The sequence below is a fragment of the Hylaeus volcanicus genome, chromosome 4 (genome assembly GCF_026283585.1).
Source record: "Hylaeus volcanicus isolate JK05 chromosome 4, UHH_iyHylVolc1.0_haploid, whole genome shotgun sequence".
In the NCBI taxonomy this organism is placed as follows: domain Eukaryota; kingdom Metazoa; phylum Arthropoda; class Insecta; order Hymenoptera; family Colletidae; genus Hylaeus; species Hylaeus volcanicus.
In genome coordinates, this window is record NC_071979.1 from 13,545,455 (window position 1) to 13,564,448 (window position 18,994).

An 18,994-nucleotide genomic window follows, 5' to 3' on the forward strand; every position below is an offset into this window, starting at 1 on the left:
TGAAAGTAATAGTGTTCGTGAATATTACTGGTGATAATTGTTCCTTATTGAGCCGCTTCAACAGCACCGATCGCCATATTGCTGCTCGCTTAATTACTTTTCGCGGTAGTTCCCTGGAAGAGGATATCTACACAAAATTCATTAAGCAAATGCATATTAATAAGCGTAAGTATGATGTTGATGATCAATATTAACGTTTATTGTCCTTGAATTGAAACGATGGATTCGATAGAATAACAAAATGTGACTGAAAAAAGGAAAAATTAATTGCAATTATTGAATTTTAAACTCATAAATAAGTTTATTTTTACGAGTGAAAGCTTTATTGCATTCAAACTCGTTATATCCATGTATTCAACAAATGTATGTCTTTATTGTAATACAACAGACAAGAATTAGCGATTTCAATGAGTGCAATTGCTAATTTTATATAAATAAAGTTGCAAGTTCCAATGCAAATAGAAAACTAAACATTTCTGTAAAAGTTGTATATTTTGACAACGAACGAAGATATTCCAGAATTATTTGTCCAGCAAATAGGTAACTGAAATCAATAACAAAAAATAGCGCTACCTCCTCAAGTAAAACAGACACTAATATCGTTTAATAGTAAATATAGCTAATGTTTCTGCAAGAGAAATAGTTTAAATTTTCCGTCAAATCATAAGAAGCAACAAAATGGAATCCTGAGTTGTCAGTGAGGTTTTTCAGAGCAGGATCTCAACCATGTATTGTGACAATGCCGAATCCTTAATTGAAATAGGAATAACATGATTCGTAACCTTTGTAAAATTGAACTTTATCTACCTCAAACAATAAATGTATTCCTCAGCAAACCAATGACTCAACCTTTACTAATTATATTTAAGTTTCTAAAATCTCATGGTTCATCGTCGTAAGTCACATATTGTTTCTAATCTAGTATCAGATACTACTGTACATACTTATCTATTAATTGTATCTAAGATTAAGTCTTGTGTGACACTGTAATGTGTACTGTTTCATTTAATTGTAATTTAATTGCTAATATGCTCAGTAAGGAGCATGTGGCTAATAACCCCGTAGCAAGTTTAATAGCCTAATAATAAAAAAAAAACTAAACTAAACGACATCTTACCTACATTGGAGAAAACTAATCAAAGTTAGAAGAAAATCTCAAACAGAGAGATTTTCAATTTTAACTATATACCTGTGTTAGGGTTCTTGTAGAATTTTTGAGTGGTAGATCCTAAACTATTCCAATACCTGAGAATTCCCGTTACCTCGAAACAATCGCATTGCTATAGCAGATAGAATTTCCCTCTTCAAACCAAGAAACTTATGAACCAACCCACGTAGACCATTCCAGCAGCACGCTTGTTTTCAAATATTCTAGATGGAACTCGCTACCCTTGATCGTCTACACAGACAGGCTTAGTCTCAACTGCAAAAAATCAGCTACATTCGAAGCGTCAACAACCACAGTTATACCTAAACTGCCAGCAAGTCAGCTGCTCCTGCGACTTTGAATAGATACATATTTCAATTGTACAACTGCTCGCATGTGCTGGATTCGATTAAAATAACATAATTGTTTGTGACAATTTCCGAGCTGATTCGAAATAAATGTTTGTGGTTTGTGCGATAGCGATGATAGTACTTGTTTAATTTCGAGGTTCGTCAAGTTACAAAATTCGTGAATTCTTAGTCAGAAAGTTTGAAGTGCAAAGAATTATGTGCAAAGTTCAAGTGTATAAAGTTCATTGTTAGCTACTGAGAATTTAGGTACAATTGCTAGGGAGAAATTGAACTTATATTCTTTGAAGCAATAGTTACATTTCTAATGAATTTATTTATAAGCAATTGTGTTCATTGAATTTCATCCTATTATAATGAAAATTAATATTTGTTATTTTTCAATATGTCGTTACAGTAGTATCACCAATCGATGAGCAAGATTCTTTCGATGAACATAAATCCAAACATACACTTATTAAAACTGTTTTTAATTCTCCATAAATCGACTCATAAATCGGCTAAATAAACGTTTGTGATTTGTGCGATAGTAACGATAGCACTTGTTTAATTTCGAAGTTCGTCAAGTTACAAAATTCGTGAATTGTTAGTTAGAAAGTTTGAAGTACAAAGTATTATGTGTAAAGTTCAAGTGTGTATGTCAGAAATAAAAATGCCCCTAGACTACATCAAGGGTAAAACGCGTCCAAAGTACAAAAATAATCTTATGCTGTTCCCAAATTTTGAATTTCTCTCAAAGACGATTTTAAACGGCGGTTCCTGTATTTATGTGAGAGTTAATAAAAATAAGTGGGGATGGATTATCGAAAAGAAAAAGGACATGACAGCTCAGCTTATTTAACTTGTGAATTTTGCCATACTCAAGTACTTACAGAATGGACTAAATAAAGATGACAGGTCATAACTCCGTTATCAGTGTCTTTAGGGAAAAATGTCAAAGTGACAAAAGGGATGGTTAAAAATTGGTTGCATTATATTTTTAAATAGAAATTCATATTTTTTGCATAGATTAAATCCTTTCGCGATATTTTAAATAATTGTCTTTAATGAAGAAGATGCCTAAACGATTCGTGGCAAAATTGTAAATACTTCGAACACCACTTCGGCATTAACGTTTGTTATCATAACAAAAATACCTTAATCTGAAGAAGAATACCTTAATCAGTAGAACGTTATGAAGAAGCGTTCGAGCATTTTCTTTAATAAAGACAATTATTGAATATCTCGTAAAGTAATCATTTTGTTACCACTTTATTAACACTTTTCTTATGTAGAATGACGAAAGGATTCAATCTAGGGAAAAAAATAACGCAACTACCGAATGCATACGCACCATTACACTTATAACAAAAAGAAATACATATATATATACGTGTCGAATTGAGTAACCTCCTCCTGTTCGAAGTCGGTTAGAAATATGGTTTTACGAATACAGGACTTTTTTAAACCAATTCATCTTCTCCCTTCGACATTTTTCTCCAGAGGCACTAATAACGGAGGTATGATTTGTCACACCCAGTATAAAAACGAGTTCAGGGATGAATTTATAACAGAGGTACCACAGATTAACCATTGCGCGCAGTTTGAAATGTGGTTTCATGCTATTCTTTAATAAAAAGAAAGCAATTATTGAACAATCAGTTAGAACGTCGAATGTAATTGGTCACTTCTTAGGTTTGAAATCAAATGAATTCATGAGGTATTTCGGAAGAAAACAAAAAACAAGTTTACCTATAATTTTCTTAACGAGATCGATTTAATTCAAATTCGAATTTCTACAATATTAAAGAAATGACTTTCACGAATGAAAAATTACGTAAATGTGCTACGTATAGACTCTAGATGATGATTTATTCGAAGTTAATCGAACAATTCACATTTGTAATAGTACGCTAGGCGCATCGTTATTTTCATGAAATATCGACGCTTAACGTTTGAATTGTGTCGATAGTAGCGGAGATGTCAACAAGAACATCTTAACAACACAAATGACAATTTATTTGAACATGTTTGATACGACACGCGGTATTTAGATATGGACACTTATCAATTGGACCAATCCGATTGTTTACTAATGAGTGAACAGAACGTAATTTCTCAAGTGTTAGTTAGAAAACTGCTGTTACGAACAGTCTTATATTAAGATACTACGTTAAGCTATATTTTATTGTTAATAAGTTCATTGCTTAAATTTTAATGTTGTTTAGTGTTCATGTGATCGAATCATTTATACTCTACCAGATTATAAACAAATAGGGAATAAAGTGACGAAAATATAATACAATAATTTTTTAGGTGATCCTAATAATGTAATATACAAATAATATTTGTGTTCTCCATTGTTCTACATTGTAGTTACGAAGAGTATCACTTTCCTAATTTCAAACAATTTACATAGTTAATACAATATCTACTGTGTGTTTATCTTTGAAGGATTTTTCTTTGAAGTTGACAAACAACTCCATGTTTAACGCGACTTTTCAATGAAATGATTAAACAGTCGCGATTAAATAATTTAAATTATATTATTAAACAATTTTTGTTCGAAATTTAATAATATCTGACAAATCAGACTGTTATTAATTTAAAGAGAGAAATAATATTCACTGTACTTAGTTGGGGGCCAAGGAGGGCAAGTGAGGGTAACGGAAGAAACTTATTTCCTGCTAGCGTACAATGTCAATAATTGTTTCTACCGAGGATTTCTATGAAGGAGAAATAGTTATAGTTATTGACATTTCCTAAGTATCCAGACTTCGGGAACACTCTGCATATAAAGCACGGTTATGTATCCGCTAACAACTGTGATTTTATGTTTCCTTGTTTTATAGAATGGCGTACGCGAAGAGTCTAGTGGTTATCTTGTTCATATGCACCCTTCCGAATACTCTTTCTATTCAAAATGACGTCTTAGAAAGGAACACAAATGGACCAAGTGATATGAAATATCGTCTACCAAATAACACAGTACCGATGCATTACATCATTAAACTAATACCCGACATCGCCGGGACTTTCTCATTCGATGGTGAAATTAGTGCTGAGTTTAAAGTTCTCGAACCAACCGCGAGCGTGGCATTGCATTTAGAGGATTTAGAATTGAATGGAAGCGCGACACAATTAAAGCTCGAAAATGGTAATATACTTAAACCAGAGAATCATAGTTATGACAATAAAACGAACATTATGGTGATCCACTTTGGCAGTACACTGGAGATTGGCACGTACATCCTGAGGATGATATTCAGAGGAATTTTAAGGGATGACATGTATGGGTTTTACAGATGTTCGTATAAAGATCGTCAAGGGAATAAAGTGTGAGTGTTATTTATTTAATCGTCGTATATTCTGATCAAATTAATATACAGGGTATTTCGCATGCAGTGGAATGGTTAAATATGTCTCGGTTAAATATATTAACGAAACCTCGGAGAACATTTTCGCATAAGGAAAATAAGGAACATAAGGAAAAAGTTGCTTCAAATCACCCCCAAACCACTCCTTTCAAGGACTTCCAACATTTTTGCGACACCCTGTATAATATATAAACCCTAATTTAATTTGATGCTCGACGTTGTATTGGGTTGTCCAGAAAGTTCGTGCCAATTTTTAAGAAACATTCAAAGACACGTTTGAATTTTTGTATATATTTATTGAATTATATATGTACCATTTCGTTCCATAATTTGTCCACCTTTTAAGGGGATGTCCACATGTTATTTGTTTTCAACCATTTCGATGTATCGAGACCTGTACCGCCTACTAAAAATCGGCATGGACTTTCCAGACAACCCAATAATTAATTACTGTGCTAGGAAATGATTTCAATTTAATTTGAAATAAATGAAAATATTCCTCTACCATTACCGTATCAGTACCAATGAACTAATAGAGTATTTTACGTTATGATAGAGTTATTTAAAATTCAATTCAGTTCATATGAAATCGCTTTTACACATAACAAGCACTAAATTAATTAAAATTTGTTGCGTAAAACGTTAACTTACATTACGCTTTACCGAAATGTAATAAGATAGTGTGAACTTCCAGGTGGATGGTTGCGACACAATTTGAGCCTATATCTGCGCGAAAAGCATTTCCATGTTGGGACGAACCTGCTTTGAAAGCTAGTTTCGACATCTCGATAAAACATTACACGAATTATACTGCTCTGTCTAACATGCCCAGACGTGAACAATCACAGGTTGACGATGCCGATGGAAAGGTGTGGTCGCACTTTGCAACGACTCCTATTATGTCCACTTACCTGGTAGCATTCGTGGTCGCTGCTTACGAGAACATATCCAATGACGATGGCACCATTAACGCCTGGAGCAGAAAGGATTTGATCCCTTTTTTGAAATTCGCTCACGAAATTACTCAAAAAGCATCGGCTGAATTGGAACGGTACACCAACAGTACTGTTCGTGTGCCAAAAATGGACCATGTAGCTGTTCCTAAGCATAGTATGTCGGCTATGGAAAATTGGGGACTGATAATATATCCGTACGTACTCTGAATTGCAGCACTACTAATTATTATAAAAGAAATGAAAGTAATGATTTAACCAATCCAGTGGTTATTTTTTGAATTTCAATGTTTATTTGAATAGTTAATAAAATAGAAAGTTGACGATGAATTGGTTTCTCTTAGAATTTTTTCTGAGCCCCAAATCCAGCAATTTTAGTTATTGATGAAACCATCCAATTTAAAATGTACTTCATCACTGAATATAATTTTCATCGCAAAATTATTATATTTGTCTCGGTTCTCCAGAACCCAATTGACGAATCATCAGCATTTAGCATAGTCTGTTGACTTAAGTTGTAACGTCAACTGAATTTTATAATCATGATAATTTAAGATTTTCGATCAAATTCGCTGCAGAGATACTTTCATTCGCCGTAGTAATGTTTTCTATTGGTCAAACGGACAACGACATACACAACTCATTTGATCCACGACCGATCCAGTTTTCTCAAATTTCTGAATTAATTTTAAAATTGTTGTCCGATTTGTTGTACTTACTCGATCAAAAATTTAATGCCGAGAAGCTTACAGAAAGAAATGGCGCGCAATTTAAAATGTGCGCTCCTGTTGAGACACTGCTTATATTGCTAATTGTATAACGCTATTATCATAACTTCTATCAATGTTACATGCTAAATTTAAACTAGACACAGCTTTCTATGTTATTTTTTCTAAAGACTTAATGTCTTCTTTGATCTAACTCACAGATATAATACTTCCCATATTAATGGATTGAGATTGAAGAGAAAATTACATCAATGTAGAAAAATTAAATAAAAACGTTAAAAATAAAAAAAGAAAGCAAATAATTGAAGAACCCAAAATAAGGTATCATTCTTGCTATTATTCGAGAAAGCATTTTAACGTGATCATTTGTATTGTTTTCAGAGAGAAAAATATTAAATACAACGAGAACACCGCGACGTACAGAAGGAAATGCGAGGTAGCAACGATAGTGATACATGAATTAACTCATCAATGGTTTGGAAACGTCGTAAGCCCAACCTGGTGGTCTCACGTTTGGCTGAACGAAGGTTTCTCTTCGTACTTCGAGTACTACATAATCGATAAGGTTATTTTTATTTATACCTTCCGTTCACTGAAAACAATTCTACAATAAAAGTGTTATATTTAGATTTTTCAAAATACAAGAGCGATGGATCTTCTCGCGGTGGATGTTGTTCACAAGTCTCTTTTTATGGACGATAAGTGGGACATCATGGCGATCGAATCCGATGTAAGAACAACAATGGATATCGAGTTGGCATTCTCCAGATCTGTTTACACTAAAGGTACAGTCATTAATGTGGTATGCACAGTAAATCGTTATAGATTTGCACAATGAACTTCTTTATCTCTGATATACAGGGTGTTCCAGAATTAGTGTGCGAACCGGAAATGGGAGGTAGCTGAAACGATTCTGAATCACAATTTTCTTTGCAAATATGTCGGATGGTGCTTCGTTTTTAAATTATGAACGAAAAACCACCGACCAATCACAGCGTCCGAGAAGCGCGCGCTCAGCCGCGAAAGGCTGGCCTGATGGCTGGATCGAGCGTTCTGACGCGATTGGTCGGTGATTTTTTGTTAATAATTCAAAAAACGAAGCACCATCCGACATTTTTGCAAACGTAATTGTGGTTCAGAATCGTCTCAGCTGCTCCCCATTTCCGGTTCTTACACTAATTCTGGGACACCCTGTATAATACTCCATTCATAAGGACAAGTTAAATAAAACATAAACTATTCATTTTATCATGAATTTCTATTTGATCAACAACACAGTAATTACCATTGCTTACAATGTATTATGCCAACGAATTGTCCATGCTTCAAAATATTCCAGAAAGTCAGTTTTTAACTCGTTCAGCAAATTATATTTTATACTTTTATAAACTACCTTACGTATAGTAAGGTTTAATTATTATCGATTGAGGTTGTTTAGGACCGACTTCAAAAAGTAATTCATTAGAATGGTTACATTAATACTGTAATTGAAATATAATATCGGATATACAGTTATTATTTCCAACACAATTATGCTATGATTTAATTACAATCCAATTACATTGTATTTCAATTACGTTGCAGTTGAATTACATATATCAAACTTTTAAAATATTTAATTGTAATTTAATTAAAAAAGCTTATTTCTGTTTAAATATTATAGATTTACGAATATTTTCATATTCATCCCTGATAATTACTTCTTTCTGTTCGATATTTCCGCGTTGTTTTTTTTATCCTTTATAACCTCTTAATTTGATTATCTCATTATTCGTAATTCTGATTCAATTACATTCTAATTTAATTAAATGAGACCTCAAGATTACAAATTACAATGTAATTGAATCACTGTATGATTAAATTACTTTGTAATGATAGTTCATGGAGTAATTTCATTGTATTCTGCACAACTCTAATTTGCATTGAATTCTTCTCTTTTGAATTGCAGTGTCTACTTCTCTAGTTTATCATTATAGCAGTACAAAATATTACTATTTTTCAATGTAGCTCCTGCCATCGTAAACATGCTAGCAAATATCATTTCTCCAGAGGTCTTCCGGGCTGGTCTGGTCAAGTACTTGAACGAACAGTCAGTATCACTTTCAACTTGTAATTCATTTCTATTTTAATTTATATCAACTACGATTTGTATTCTTCAATGTTAAGACCTTATCACAACTAATTAGTAGCAAAGATACTGCACGACATTTTAATTTTTCTTTTAATACACTCATTGAATTGGGTAAACAAAATTGTATCGAGACACGTCAAATGAGCCGCTTGTTGTGAAAATAGTGTAAGTCTGATGCCTGAATAGTGACGCGGCTCTGTCGTTAACGTTACACCAATGGTTACTATTGTTCTCTCGCTCTATTTTGTTCACGGCCTTCGTCACGCGGTAGCTTTGTAGATGTGACTAACTCTGCTAATACAGAAAATGCGTGTGAGTAGGGGTGTCGCCGTCATGAGACAGCCAATTGCGTTGGCTCGGCAACTCCTGAGCAGCGGACAATATATTGGGTTGTCCGGAAAGTCCATGCCGATTTTTGATAGGTGTTGCAGGTCTGAATATGTCGAAATGGCTGAAAACAAATAACATATATATGTACATCTCTTAAAAGGTAGAAAGGTTGTGGAACAAAATGGTACCCATGTAATTCAATAAATATACATATAAATAAATGTATATTACAATTCAAATGTGCCTTTGAAGTTTTCTTAAAAATTGGCTCGAACTTTCTGGACAACCTAATACATCCCTAAAAAGGAGGAAAGGTTGTGGAACAAAATGTAACCTATGTACCTATGTAATTCAATAAATACAGGGTGTCCCAAAAATGTTGGAGTTCCTTGAAAGGGTGAAAGGTTCCTTGAGAGGTGATTTGAAACAATTTTCTCCTTAGGGAAAATGTTGTCCGAGGCTTCGTTAAAGAGATATTAACAGAAAATCTAGACCAATCAGAGCACGGCCGTCTATCGCATAGACTACGCTACCGCGAGCTCCATCGACATAGTCGCGCTGTGATTGGTTGGGGTTTTCTGTTAATATCTCCTTAACGAAACCTCTGACAACATTTTCACTAAGGAAAAAGTTGTTTCAAATCCCTCGAACGACCCCTTTCAATGAACTCCAACATTTTTGGGACACCCTGTATGTATCAAAATTCAAATGTGCGTTTGAATTTTTCTTAAAACTTGACACGAACTTTCTGGACAACCCAATAGTTGTTTTTAAAGTTCTAACGACCTATAGAAATTAATTTCTTTAAGGAAATTATTCCGAATGATCATTAATTTCATTTATGTTTTAATATTAAAAACACTTTTGTTTCTAACGTATAGATACATAGAACATTACAGTTTAACCATTCTTTACATTAACTTATTTGTAAAATGTAGTTGTGGATTCTTTCTTATTAATAGATCATCAAGCGCAAAAGATTAAATTCGAAGAAGAACATTAATTGCGACGTGGTATGAACATTAGTGATCTAATACTTTAACAATAGCAACTCTTATGAAGAATGGGCATACTTTTGTTTACACTATCTGTGCGACAACTTGAAATCTACCATGATAATATCAGAAACATTGATTACACATCATCGATTGAAACCTAGAATCTATAATACCACTAAAATGGACTAAACCATTTTCACAATGAACGGCTCGATTACAAGAAATTCATTTTACTGTTTAACTTTGAAGCAACCTATACCGCGATAGACTAACATTATGTATTCTGTTATCAAGTGAATATGGCTCTGCCACTCCGGACTCGTTGTGGGCGGCGTTGCAAAGTACTCTAAACGAATCGGATGCCCCTCGCAGTGTGTTCAATGTGAAAGAGGTCATGGATACCTGGATCAAACAAAAGAGATACCCTCTGATAACGGTAGAGTGCAATTATTCTACCGGTGAAATAAAACTGACTCAAAAAGACATTGGATTGATAGGTTCTCAAGAGAACGTTAAGGACATAGAACAGTTTAACAAAGGGGAACGGAGAAATGAATGGTGGGTACCCATCAATTATGCGACAGAGATTAATCTGGATTTTTCAAACACCAGGCCCACTCACTGGATCAAACCGCAAGAGAATTTAACTATCACTGAAGTTAATCTGGATGACTGGATCATTGTAAACAAACAACAAAGTGGTAATTATAGATACGACAATTAGACGACATCAGTTAGGGGCAGTGTACAATTAAATACCGAGCGTTTCGAACGAATGAACTAATTTTATTTTAAGTTCTATTAAAATCAATATCCATCGGGAAGCTTCCGTCTAATTTGGTATCTGTGAAAAATTCGACGGTAAGTACATAGCAAATGGTGCTCAACAGCGATTTCGATGATTGTGAAATATGTTATCAAATTCAATATTCTGAACAACTTTCTCCTATACATGTTATCCACGGCGACGCTGAGATATTCATAAGAAACTTTCGATAGAATAATATAGGTAATTCAGAAATAATTATTTGGTAAACCTCTCCCTCACCTATTTTTGGATCATACCCAAGGAAGGAAAATGGGAAGAATCCCAATATTCTGGGCCTAGAATCCCAAGCGAGACCCTCTGTATCGATTTCAAGAACCGCATGGTGCTTACTGCATCAATGGGACCGCCCGGGGTCGAATCGAGTATTTTCCTTAAAAATTAACAAACTTTGAAGCGTTATAGCTTGAAAACTAATAAAAATCAGGTAAATACATTAAAGCTTAATGAATTCGTCTTGAAAAGTACTATCACATGGTATAAAAAAAAATATATAGTTCCATTTGAAAAACGAAACTTGACCATCATATCTCGTTAAATAACAAAGTTAACAAAAATTCCTTCTCGCTGAAACATGCGCTCCATTTTACCATGCAATTTCCATATGTGAAATTTTGCATTCGGCTGATAGTTTCGGAGTTAAAGCTCTGTATCACTTAGGCTGGGACACCCTGTATATTTTGATAAAAATGGGGGTCCGGAGGCTTGTCTGTAGTCAGGGGTTTGGGGGCGAGCCCCCAATTACGCGCGTTGCAGCGCACCACGCAATTATGTAAGTTTTTTCTCTGGAATTGGAGAGGCACTTAATTGGATGGCGCGTATACGACGACACGTTTACTCACACGCATTTTCATTATTGGCTGAATTTGTCACATCTATAAAGCTACCGCGTGACGAGGGCCGCGAACGAGACGTATTGAGATAAATTAAGAGAGCAATAATAACCATACTGGTATAGATGTATGTTGGAAAAATTAAAGCGTTCGAGACGTACATATAAGATACACATTGTATTCAGCGGACAATATAGTGAGACTACGATTATACATTCTATACAGTGTGACTGCACTAAGAAAGGCAGCTTCTCGGGAGACAAAGGCGGATCGAACGGCGAAATCCGCTTGCCTTTGTCTGCTTCAGTTTGCTGGTGCCTCGCTAACCTCCCAATTTTTATCAAAATGGACATTGATCAGTGGATATTTGATAGTCAAAAGATAGGATAATAGAAAAACAACAGTCTTATACACGACCATAGACGCGCCTAAATAGGCAGAATTCAATATTGAATCACATATGTAATATTATCAAAAGCTTGTTATGAATATCTGGAAAATTAAGCGTCTCCGGCGGTAGCATGTGTAGGAAACAGTTGTTCTGAATAATGAATCTGATAAGATATTTCAAAATCTCCGAACGCGGTGATGAGTAGAGTACCCTTTTCTGTATAATTACCGATTCGAAAATTAATGAAGAGGAGGTGACAAATTCGAATGCTTTTTAACATTCATTCATATATCGATGTATGGGAGTATTAAAAATACAAGTGTTGCTGTTGCAATGTCTTTATTTGTAACAGTAATTCAAATACAAAGTTAAGCAGCCTTTTCGTTGCGAAATGAACCTTTTTATATAATTTTGTTTAATAAATCCTGCAAGTTAAATAATTCTCATCGAATCAGAATGATTTAAATATGAAATACAAGGTGACCTAAGTAGGCCACAGTGAAATAACGGTAGGCGCATCGATTGTTCTTAGGTTACTATCGAGTGAATTATGACGAAACCAATTGGAGGAGGATCGGTAATTACCTTAGATCGGAGAACTTTACGAAGATCCACGTGCTAAATCGTGCACAAATCATTAATGACGCTATGTGGTTAATGCACATCGAACGCCTCAGTCCTGAGATATTCTTGGAAATCGTCGGTTATTTATCTCAAGAAACGGATTACATACCATGGCGACCTGCGTTTCAGTTTTTAAGGGATATGAGTCTACTTCTAGATTCTCCATTCGCTGGGCCAATTAAGGTAAGTCCCTTAAGGTAGTTTTTCCATGAATTTATTTAATGGAGGAGATTAATAAAACCTCACTTGATTGTTCTTTGATCCAATGGGAATCTATGATCCTATTTCGATTTAAATTGACCATCCTAGTTTCATGAAAAACGATGTCAAAATTTTGTAATTTTAACGCAGACCCTTCTGGAACATGCAGACTTCAACGTGAATATTTTCAATCTTAATCAAAATGCAATTTAGGAGCTTGCTGAGAATTTGACATGTTATAAAAACTGATATTACAAAACATTGGAAAAAAAAACAATTATTGACCGCGCCGTTACTGAGATATAATTCATTAAAATCTGAAACAGAACGTAGAAGAATTGGGTGACAACAGTCAGCATTATTACCACAATCATTTCTCGAGTATTGCGAATATATACAGGGTGTCCCAAAAATGTTGGAGGTCCTTGAAAGGGGTGGTTCGGGGGTGATTTGAAACAAGTTTTTCCTTACCGAAAATGTTGTCCGAGGCTTCGTTAAGGAGATATTAACAAAAAACTCCGACCAATCCAACTACCCCTTTCAAGGACCTCCAACATTTTTGGGACACTCTATATGTAGATATACGTATTGATTTATAATGGACGTGTGCGAAAGCAGTAAGACTCTACTTTTACAAAAATGTCTACTTATACTTTTGAACGTGACTATTTCGAAACAACTACCCTAAAGAGTACTCTTTTATAGTGGGTCAAAGATAGATTTTTTTTATATTCTTATTGCTTAGGGTCTTCAAAACGTGTCTGTTGAATTATATTAAAGAAATTTCAAAATTGCCAAAGTTATAATCATTTATTTCACGTGTCTGTTAGGCAGAGGAAACATTAAGGAGATAATCTTTTATTTTTAGCCAAAAGATAGATTTCTTTTTGCTTAAGGCCTTAAAAACATTCATACTTAATTATACTAAACAAAGTTTAAAACTGCCAATGTTATAACCGTTTATACCACAGACCGTCTCGCTAGACTGATCGACCTCGAAACCCTGTTTTTGAAACATGTTAACGCGATACCTCAAAAACTGTATACGGATCGAGTTCAAATTATGCATACGTATAAAACACAAATCTGACTATGGCGTAAACTAAAGTAATTTCGATATCATAAAGGTTATTATATTTTCGAGTCGCTAAAGTCACAAATTCTGCGCAAAAATTCAAGATTTTAAGTTTAAAGCGCCACCATTTTGTGAATTTTCTTTTAATACATTTTTCTCGAAGTTCATGCTATAACCACGTTAACAACGAATAATAGAAAATAATTTTTCATTATTTCGGACCACTAGGACGGACGAAATTTTACGTAACATCGAAACAAATTGAGCAGGACAATTGTAAATTTAACAAAATTTTGTACATACATATATAAATAAACATACGATATTTCAAAAGTCTATGTCAAATACACTACCGGACAAGCAAACCGGAACGATTTTTCAAATGCTCATAACTATGAGAGCTTTCAACCTATTTCGGTGAAACTTCGTGAGGAATAGTCTTCGAGTGTCTTCTGGGTGTGTGCAAAGTTGCATTGGCGAGGGTTGATGTGAAGGGGTTAATTCACCCCCCTAAAGGGGAGGGTGTAAAAAAATGCCTCTTTGAAACAGGCCAAGGATGACGGAAGGGGTTCAAAAATTCAAAAAAACCTTTGGGGCGACTCTCCTTGATGCCCTCGACAAAATGCACCCCTTGAAATCCCTCTCGGACAAACCCACCCCCCACAACCTTCCACCCAATAAGTGGGCCGGACGAAGTCGGCCTGCAGAAGCGCCTGGCGGGTAGGCAATCTGCGATTCTCCCGCTTTTGCTGCTTAGGCTTTTCTCACACGATCGTACCGCGCTTCTACTGCCCAAGCGGTAGAAACGCCTAAGCAGGGAAAGCGGGAGAATTGCAGATTGCCTACCCGCCAGGCGCTTCTGCAGGTCGACTTCGTCCGGCCCACTTACTGGGTGGAAGGTTGTGGGGGGTGGGTTTGTCCGAGAGGGATTTCAAGGGGTGCATTTTGTCGAGGGCATCAAGGAGAGTCGCCCCAAAGGTTTTTTTGAATTTTTGAACCCCTTCCGTCATCCTTGGCCTGTTTCAAAGAGGCATTTTTTTACACCCTCCCCTTTAGGGGGGTGAATTAACCCCTTCACATCAACCCTCGCCAATGCAACTTTGCACACACCCAAAAGACACTCGAAGACTATTCCTCACGAAGTTTCACCGAAATCGGTTGAAAACTCTCATAATTATGAGCATTTGAAAAATCGTTCCGGTTTGGTTGCCCGGTAGTGTATTTTAGCTGCAAAAAATTTATGAAGATTGCCTCGAAACTGGTCAGAAAAAGAACGCCCTTAAATATTTTGCGAGCTCTGTACGCGAGTAAATTATCTTGATTTATTTTCAGACTTATGTGTTGAATATTATGAACAAGTTAATCGAAAAGGTAGGTTTCGAAGAACACGAGGATGACGAACCACTCACAATATTAATCAGAATTGATATTCTTAAATGGGCCTGTACGTTTGGTCACGTTGAATGCAAAGAAGCTGCTACTACCAAATTTATGGAATTTTTCAATAGCTCGTTTGAAGCTAGGTAATATTTATAATTTCTAACATTCGATGGACAAATTTACGAGCGTATTGTGTTATAGTACTGTTAAAGAGTTGTCCAAAAGGGGCTGTAGAATTTTGTTTTATAATCAAACATAAACGATATGGAATATTTTCGGTTATTCTATATTAAATAAAAGTATACGTGATTAGAATTGAAATTGTCCACAACGATAGAAATATTTTGTCAGTAAAAAGCAAAACTCTGAGCCCTCCCTTATGCACGTCCATCCATACATTTTTGAACGTCTGTATCGAGAATCTCAAACGGTTGTGAATTGATGGTATTAAACTATGTGGTCTGCATATTAAATATGATATTTATTGTTTCTATACGTTGGTTACTATGTAAAAAGCATGCTGAATGTTAAGAATCATCTAAAAGAGTAAAAAGCTCAACTTTCGATTTGACAGAAATATTTCTCTCTATTTTCTGAGTATATGTAGAGATAATATTTATTATACATAAATAAAATAGAAAAATATTTTTGAGTTTGTTTTGGTATTTCCTTCTGCATTGTGACTTTGTTAAAGTATTTATAAGGAGCTTTAATGCATATTAATGATTAATGGTCCAAGTGTTTGAACTTTAAAAGACGCTAACCTTAGCATTTTTATACATTACTCCCTTTATTCTTATTATATCACCAAACAAATTGACTCAAGATCTCAAAGTTGATTACAGGAACTATCCAATTATAAGCAGAACATATTTCTATAAATATTCATCTGCTAATAAATTATTGCTTAATTTTCTTTTCCCATTACCCATTGATTCTATTTTCCATTTATTCGATGGCTTAACATCACTTTTTAAGATAGATCTTCCGAATATTGTTGAAAAATAATACATCTGCCTATTTTCACTTTAAATTCACCAGAAATTAATCATTTTAAATTGGCGACGTTGCTGCCGCAATTCCTTTTCCCAAAATTAGACATTCCATATTCTGTTAAACCTAACTGTATATATGTTTCTAAGTACGAGTATTATCGTTATGTAATAAATCAAATCGTTCGATATTTAATAAAATCTAGATTTTCATGTAGTCACGCATGTTACAGGACACTTATGAATAGGAACGTACATACATTTTTTTAAATTATTTTATTTAAGCTCACATCAACTACGAGGTTATTAGTGACCACGTCAATGATCACAATTTAATTATAATTTATTTAACATGTTATATTTCATTAATGTCTCGACTAATTTGAGAAATTCCTTTCTGTTGTTACGGATTCTCTGCATAGTATTTGAAACTTTAAACTCTATTTGATCGCGTTGTATTCCCTGACGGAAATGTACATTTTTCCTTTTTTTTCCTGGCATATTTAACGCCGCATCAACATTTGCTTATTAGCAACTGTCTTTTATGTGGTTATCCTTATCGTTGGTCCAAATATGTGCATCTTTAAGTAGCTGGATTATTTTGTACAAGTTTTCTTCTATGCTTCATGCTTCCTTTAAACTTGATACAGTTTAGAATATAATGGCTCAATTTAAAACTATTTAATCTACTTCAATTGTTTGATTCAGAATTTCACCAAACTTGAAGTCATGGGTGTTCTCCAACGGCATGAAATTGGTAAATGAATCCATCTGGAACAAAATGTTTGAGATGTATCTAAACAATCAGACAGTAGCCGCATTGCGTTTTCTAAGTGGCTCGGAAAATCCAGTTCTTATGAGAAAATACTTAAACGCGTCGATATCGAATGACCTGGGAATACCAAAGAAACACCAGGTGGCGATGATCAGATACGCATTGGATAATCTTAATCATCTGGACCTGGTGCTTGACTTCGTTACCGAACATTGGAGTGAAATAACTGAACGGTGATATACTATCGTCCTTATTTAATGGATCCATATTAAATGGAACGGGATTTCATAATTGTTTCAGCGCACGGAGAGCACGCAAACTAGTGGTTTAGTTGAAAAGTTAATTGTAGTTCACTTTCTTGCATTCCTTCAGTATGAAATGGAAATTAATGGAGACGTCTCATTAATTAAGATGAACTAAATAATCTGTTGGCATATTGATAAAGATATAATTACAAATATAAAAATTGGTATCTGTTATATGTATTTCATGGAATTTTATGTAACCATTCGTTTCCATCTACTAGTAGAATTATGAGATGCATATAATTTGTTGAAAGTCTATTGTTGTTGAATTCCTTCCGTCTCCTCAACGATATTAAGAAAACACTAAAATAATCGTTGTGCATTGTAAACAAAAGAACTCCAAAGCATTAATAGTATTGTCTAGTGTGCTATAAAAGAAACTAATTTTTAACATTTTTCTTGACAAATCCAGTTTTAACAATGCCTTCCAATTTAAACTAACTTTTATCATGTCGTGTTAACTAGCACAGAAAAAAATTATATTGTTGATTTCCATGAAAAATTGTATAACGATTACTAATACAAATAAAGCTTGTAGTTATTTCATAAATAATCTACGCACTTCCTGATAGTATTGTATTCAGTAATACTTATTTTAGTATTGCTCGTGTTTTAATTTATCGCTAATGTAAAAATTGAGTGATTTTTTAAATATTTATTTATTCTGCTTTTGAGTTTCTGACTTTTGTACCGTAGATACTATAAATATTAAAAGCGAAGGGTCAGAAAAAATGATATTACAATATAGAAACAAGATTTTTGCAATAAATTCGTATTTATATGTTAATTAAATGACGTCTTAGATCGGTGCCTGTTTGCCATTTGTCCAGAAGCTGTAATCATAATGATTGGAATTTGCTTCTAAAATTTGACTAGCTATTTCAATAACATCCTGTCTAATATAATATTAATATTAATTTGCATTTCTTATATCTTTTAGATCGAAAAATATTCTTGAAGAGATCTACCCCATTTTTTATGTATCTAATACAGAAGAGCAGGTTGAAAAGGTAAACAATCTTTATATTTTCGTCCTACTGCAAACACTGTGTACTGCTACAGTTTCACATGATGCTTCTTCTTATTTATTAGGTAAAAGAGTTATGTAAAGCTGTCGATGGTGAAATAAAATGCAGTTCCATGAGAATTTGGGAGCAAAAACTAAGAACCATCAGAGCACAGGATTCTATAATACAGAAATGGTCAAAGCTTTTATGAACAGTGAAATTTTTTAATATTTGCAGTACCATATTATTATACATATGTGATGTGTACATATTACTAAGTACATGATAAACGATATATTTAATATAATTTTCATCAAAATGCGTATCATAATATTTGATCGCACCATGTGTGCAAAATGTAGTGACATAAAAATACTCTAATTTCTAATTTGTCTATCTTTCCTTCTGAACGTCTTATTAAGACAATGGACGAGAAATTCCTTGTACTTACAATTAGTAATGTGCGATATAAAAGACTATTTTGAGAGTGATATACTGTAAACGTTGTTTATAATGGTTTCGTCGTAATTTAGATTTAAAAAATGCAAGCAATTCTTATTTAAATTGGAACGAT

The 18,994-nt window shown here is 34.2% G+C and overlaps 1 protein-coding gene across 9 annotated transcripts; it reads left to right on the top strand.

The window, feature by feature from the left end:
* Nucleotides 1-30: 30 nt before the first annotated feature.
* Nucleotides 31-18,739, top strand: LOC128875280 (thyrotropin-releasing hormone-degrading ectoenzyme-like). 9 transcript variants are annotated; one of them, XM_054120730.1, is made up of 12 exons: nt 31-165; nt 4,347-4,832; nt 5,566-6,021; nt 6,934-7,117; nt 7,181-7,337; nt 8,560-8,641; nt 10,306-10,712; nt 12,594-12,868; nt 15,294-15,484; nt 17,042-17,341; nt 18,354-18,423; nt 18,506-18,739. In XM_054120730.1, the coding sequence occupies exons 2-12, from the start codon at nt 4,348-4,350 to the stop codon at nt 18,629-18,631; spliced, it is 2,733 nt and encodes a 910-aa protein (XP_053976705.1). In that variant the 5' UTR covers nt 31-165; nt 4,347; the 3' UTR covers nt 18,632-18,739. The 9 variants fall into 9 exon arrangements, with proteins under 9 accessions (XP_053976705.1, XP_053976706.1, XP_053976704.1 ...); XM_054120731.1 differs by lacking the exon at nt 31-165 and adding an exon at nt 1,510-1,607; XM_054120729.1 differs by lacking the exon at nt 31-165 and adding an exon at nt 1,514-1,654.
* Nucleotides 18,740-18,994: the final 255 nt, after the last annotated feature.

What these genes read in the sequence shown, in the direction of transcription:
- LOC128875280 (XM_054120730.1), top strand. Translation starts at nt 4,348, where the DNA reads ATGGCGTACGCGAAGAGTCTAGTGGTTATCTTGTTCATATGCACCCTT. An exon ending in AGTACTACATAATCGATAAG is followed by an intron (nt 7,118 to 7,180) that starts GTTATTTTTATT and finishes TGTTATATTTAG; the next exon opens with ATTTTTCAAAATACAAGAGC. An exon ending in TGGAGTGAAATAACTGAACG is followed by an intron (nt 17,342 to 18,353) that starts GTGATATACTAT and finishes TATATCTTTTAG; the next exon opens with ATCGAAAAATATTCTTGAAG.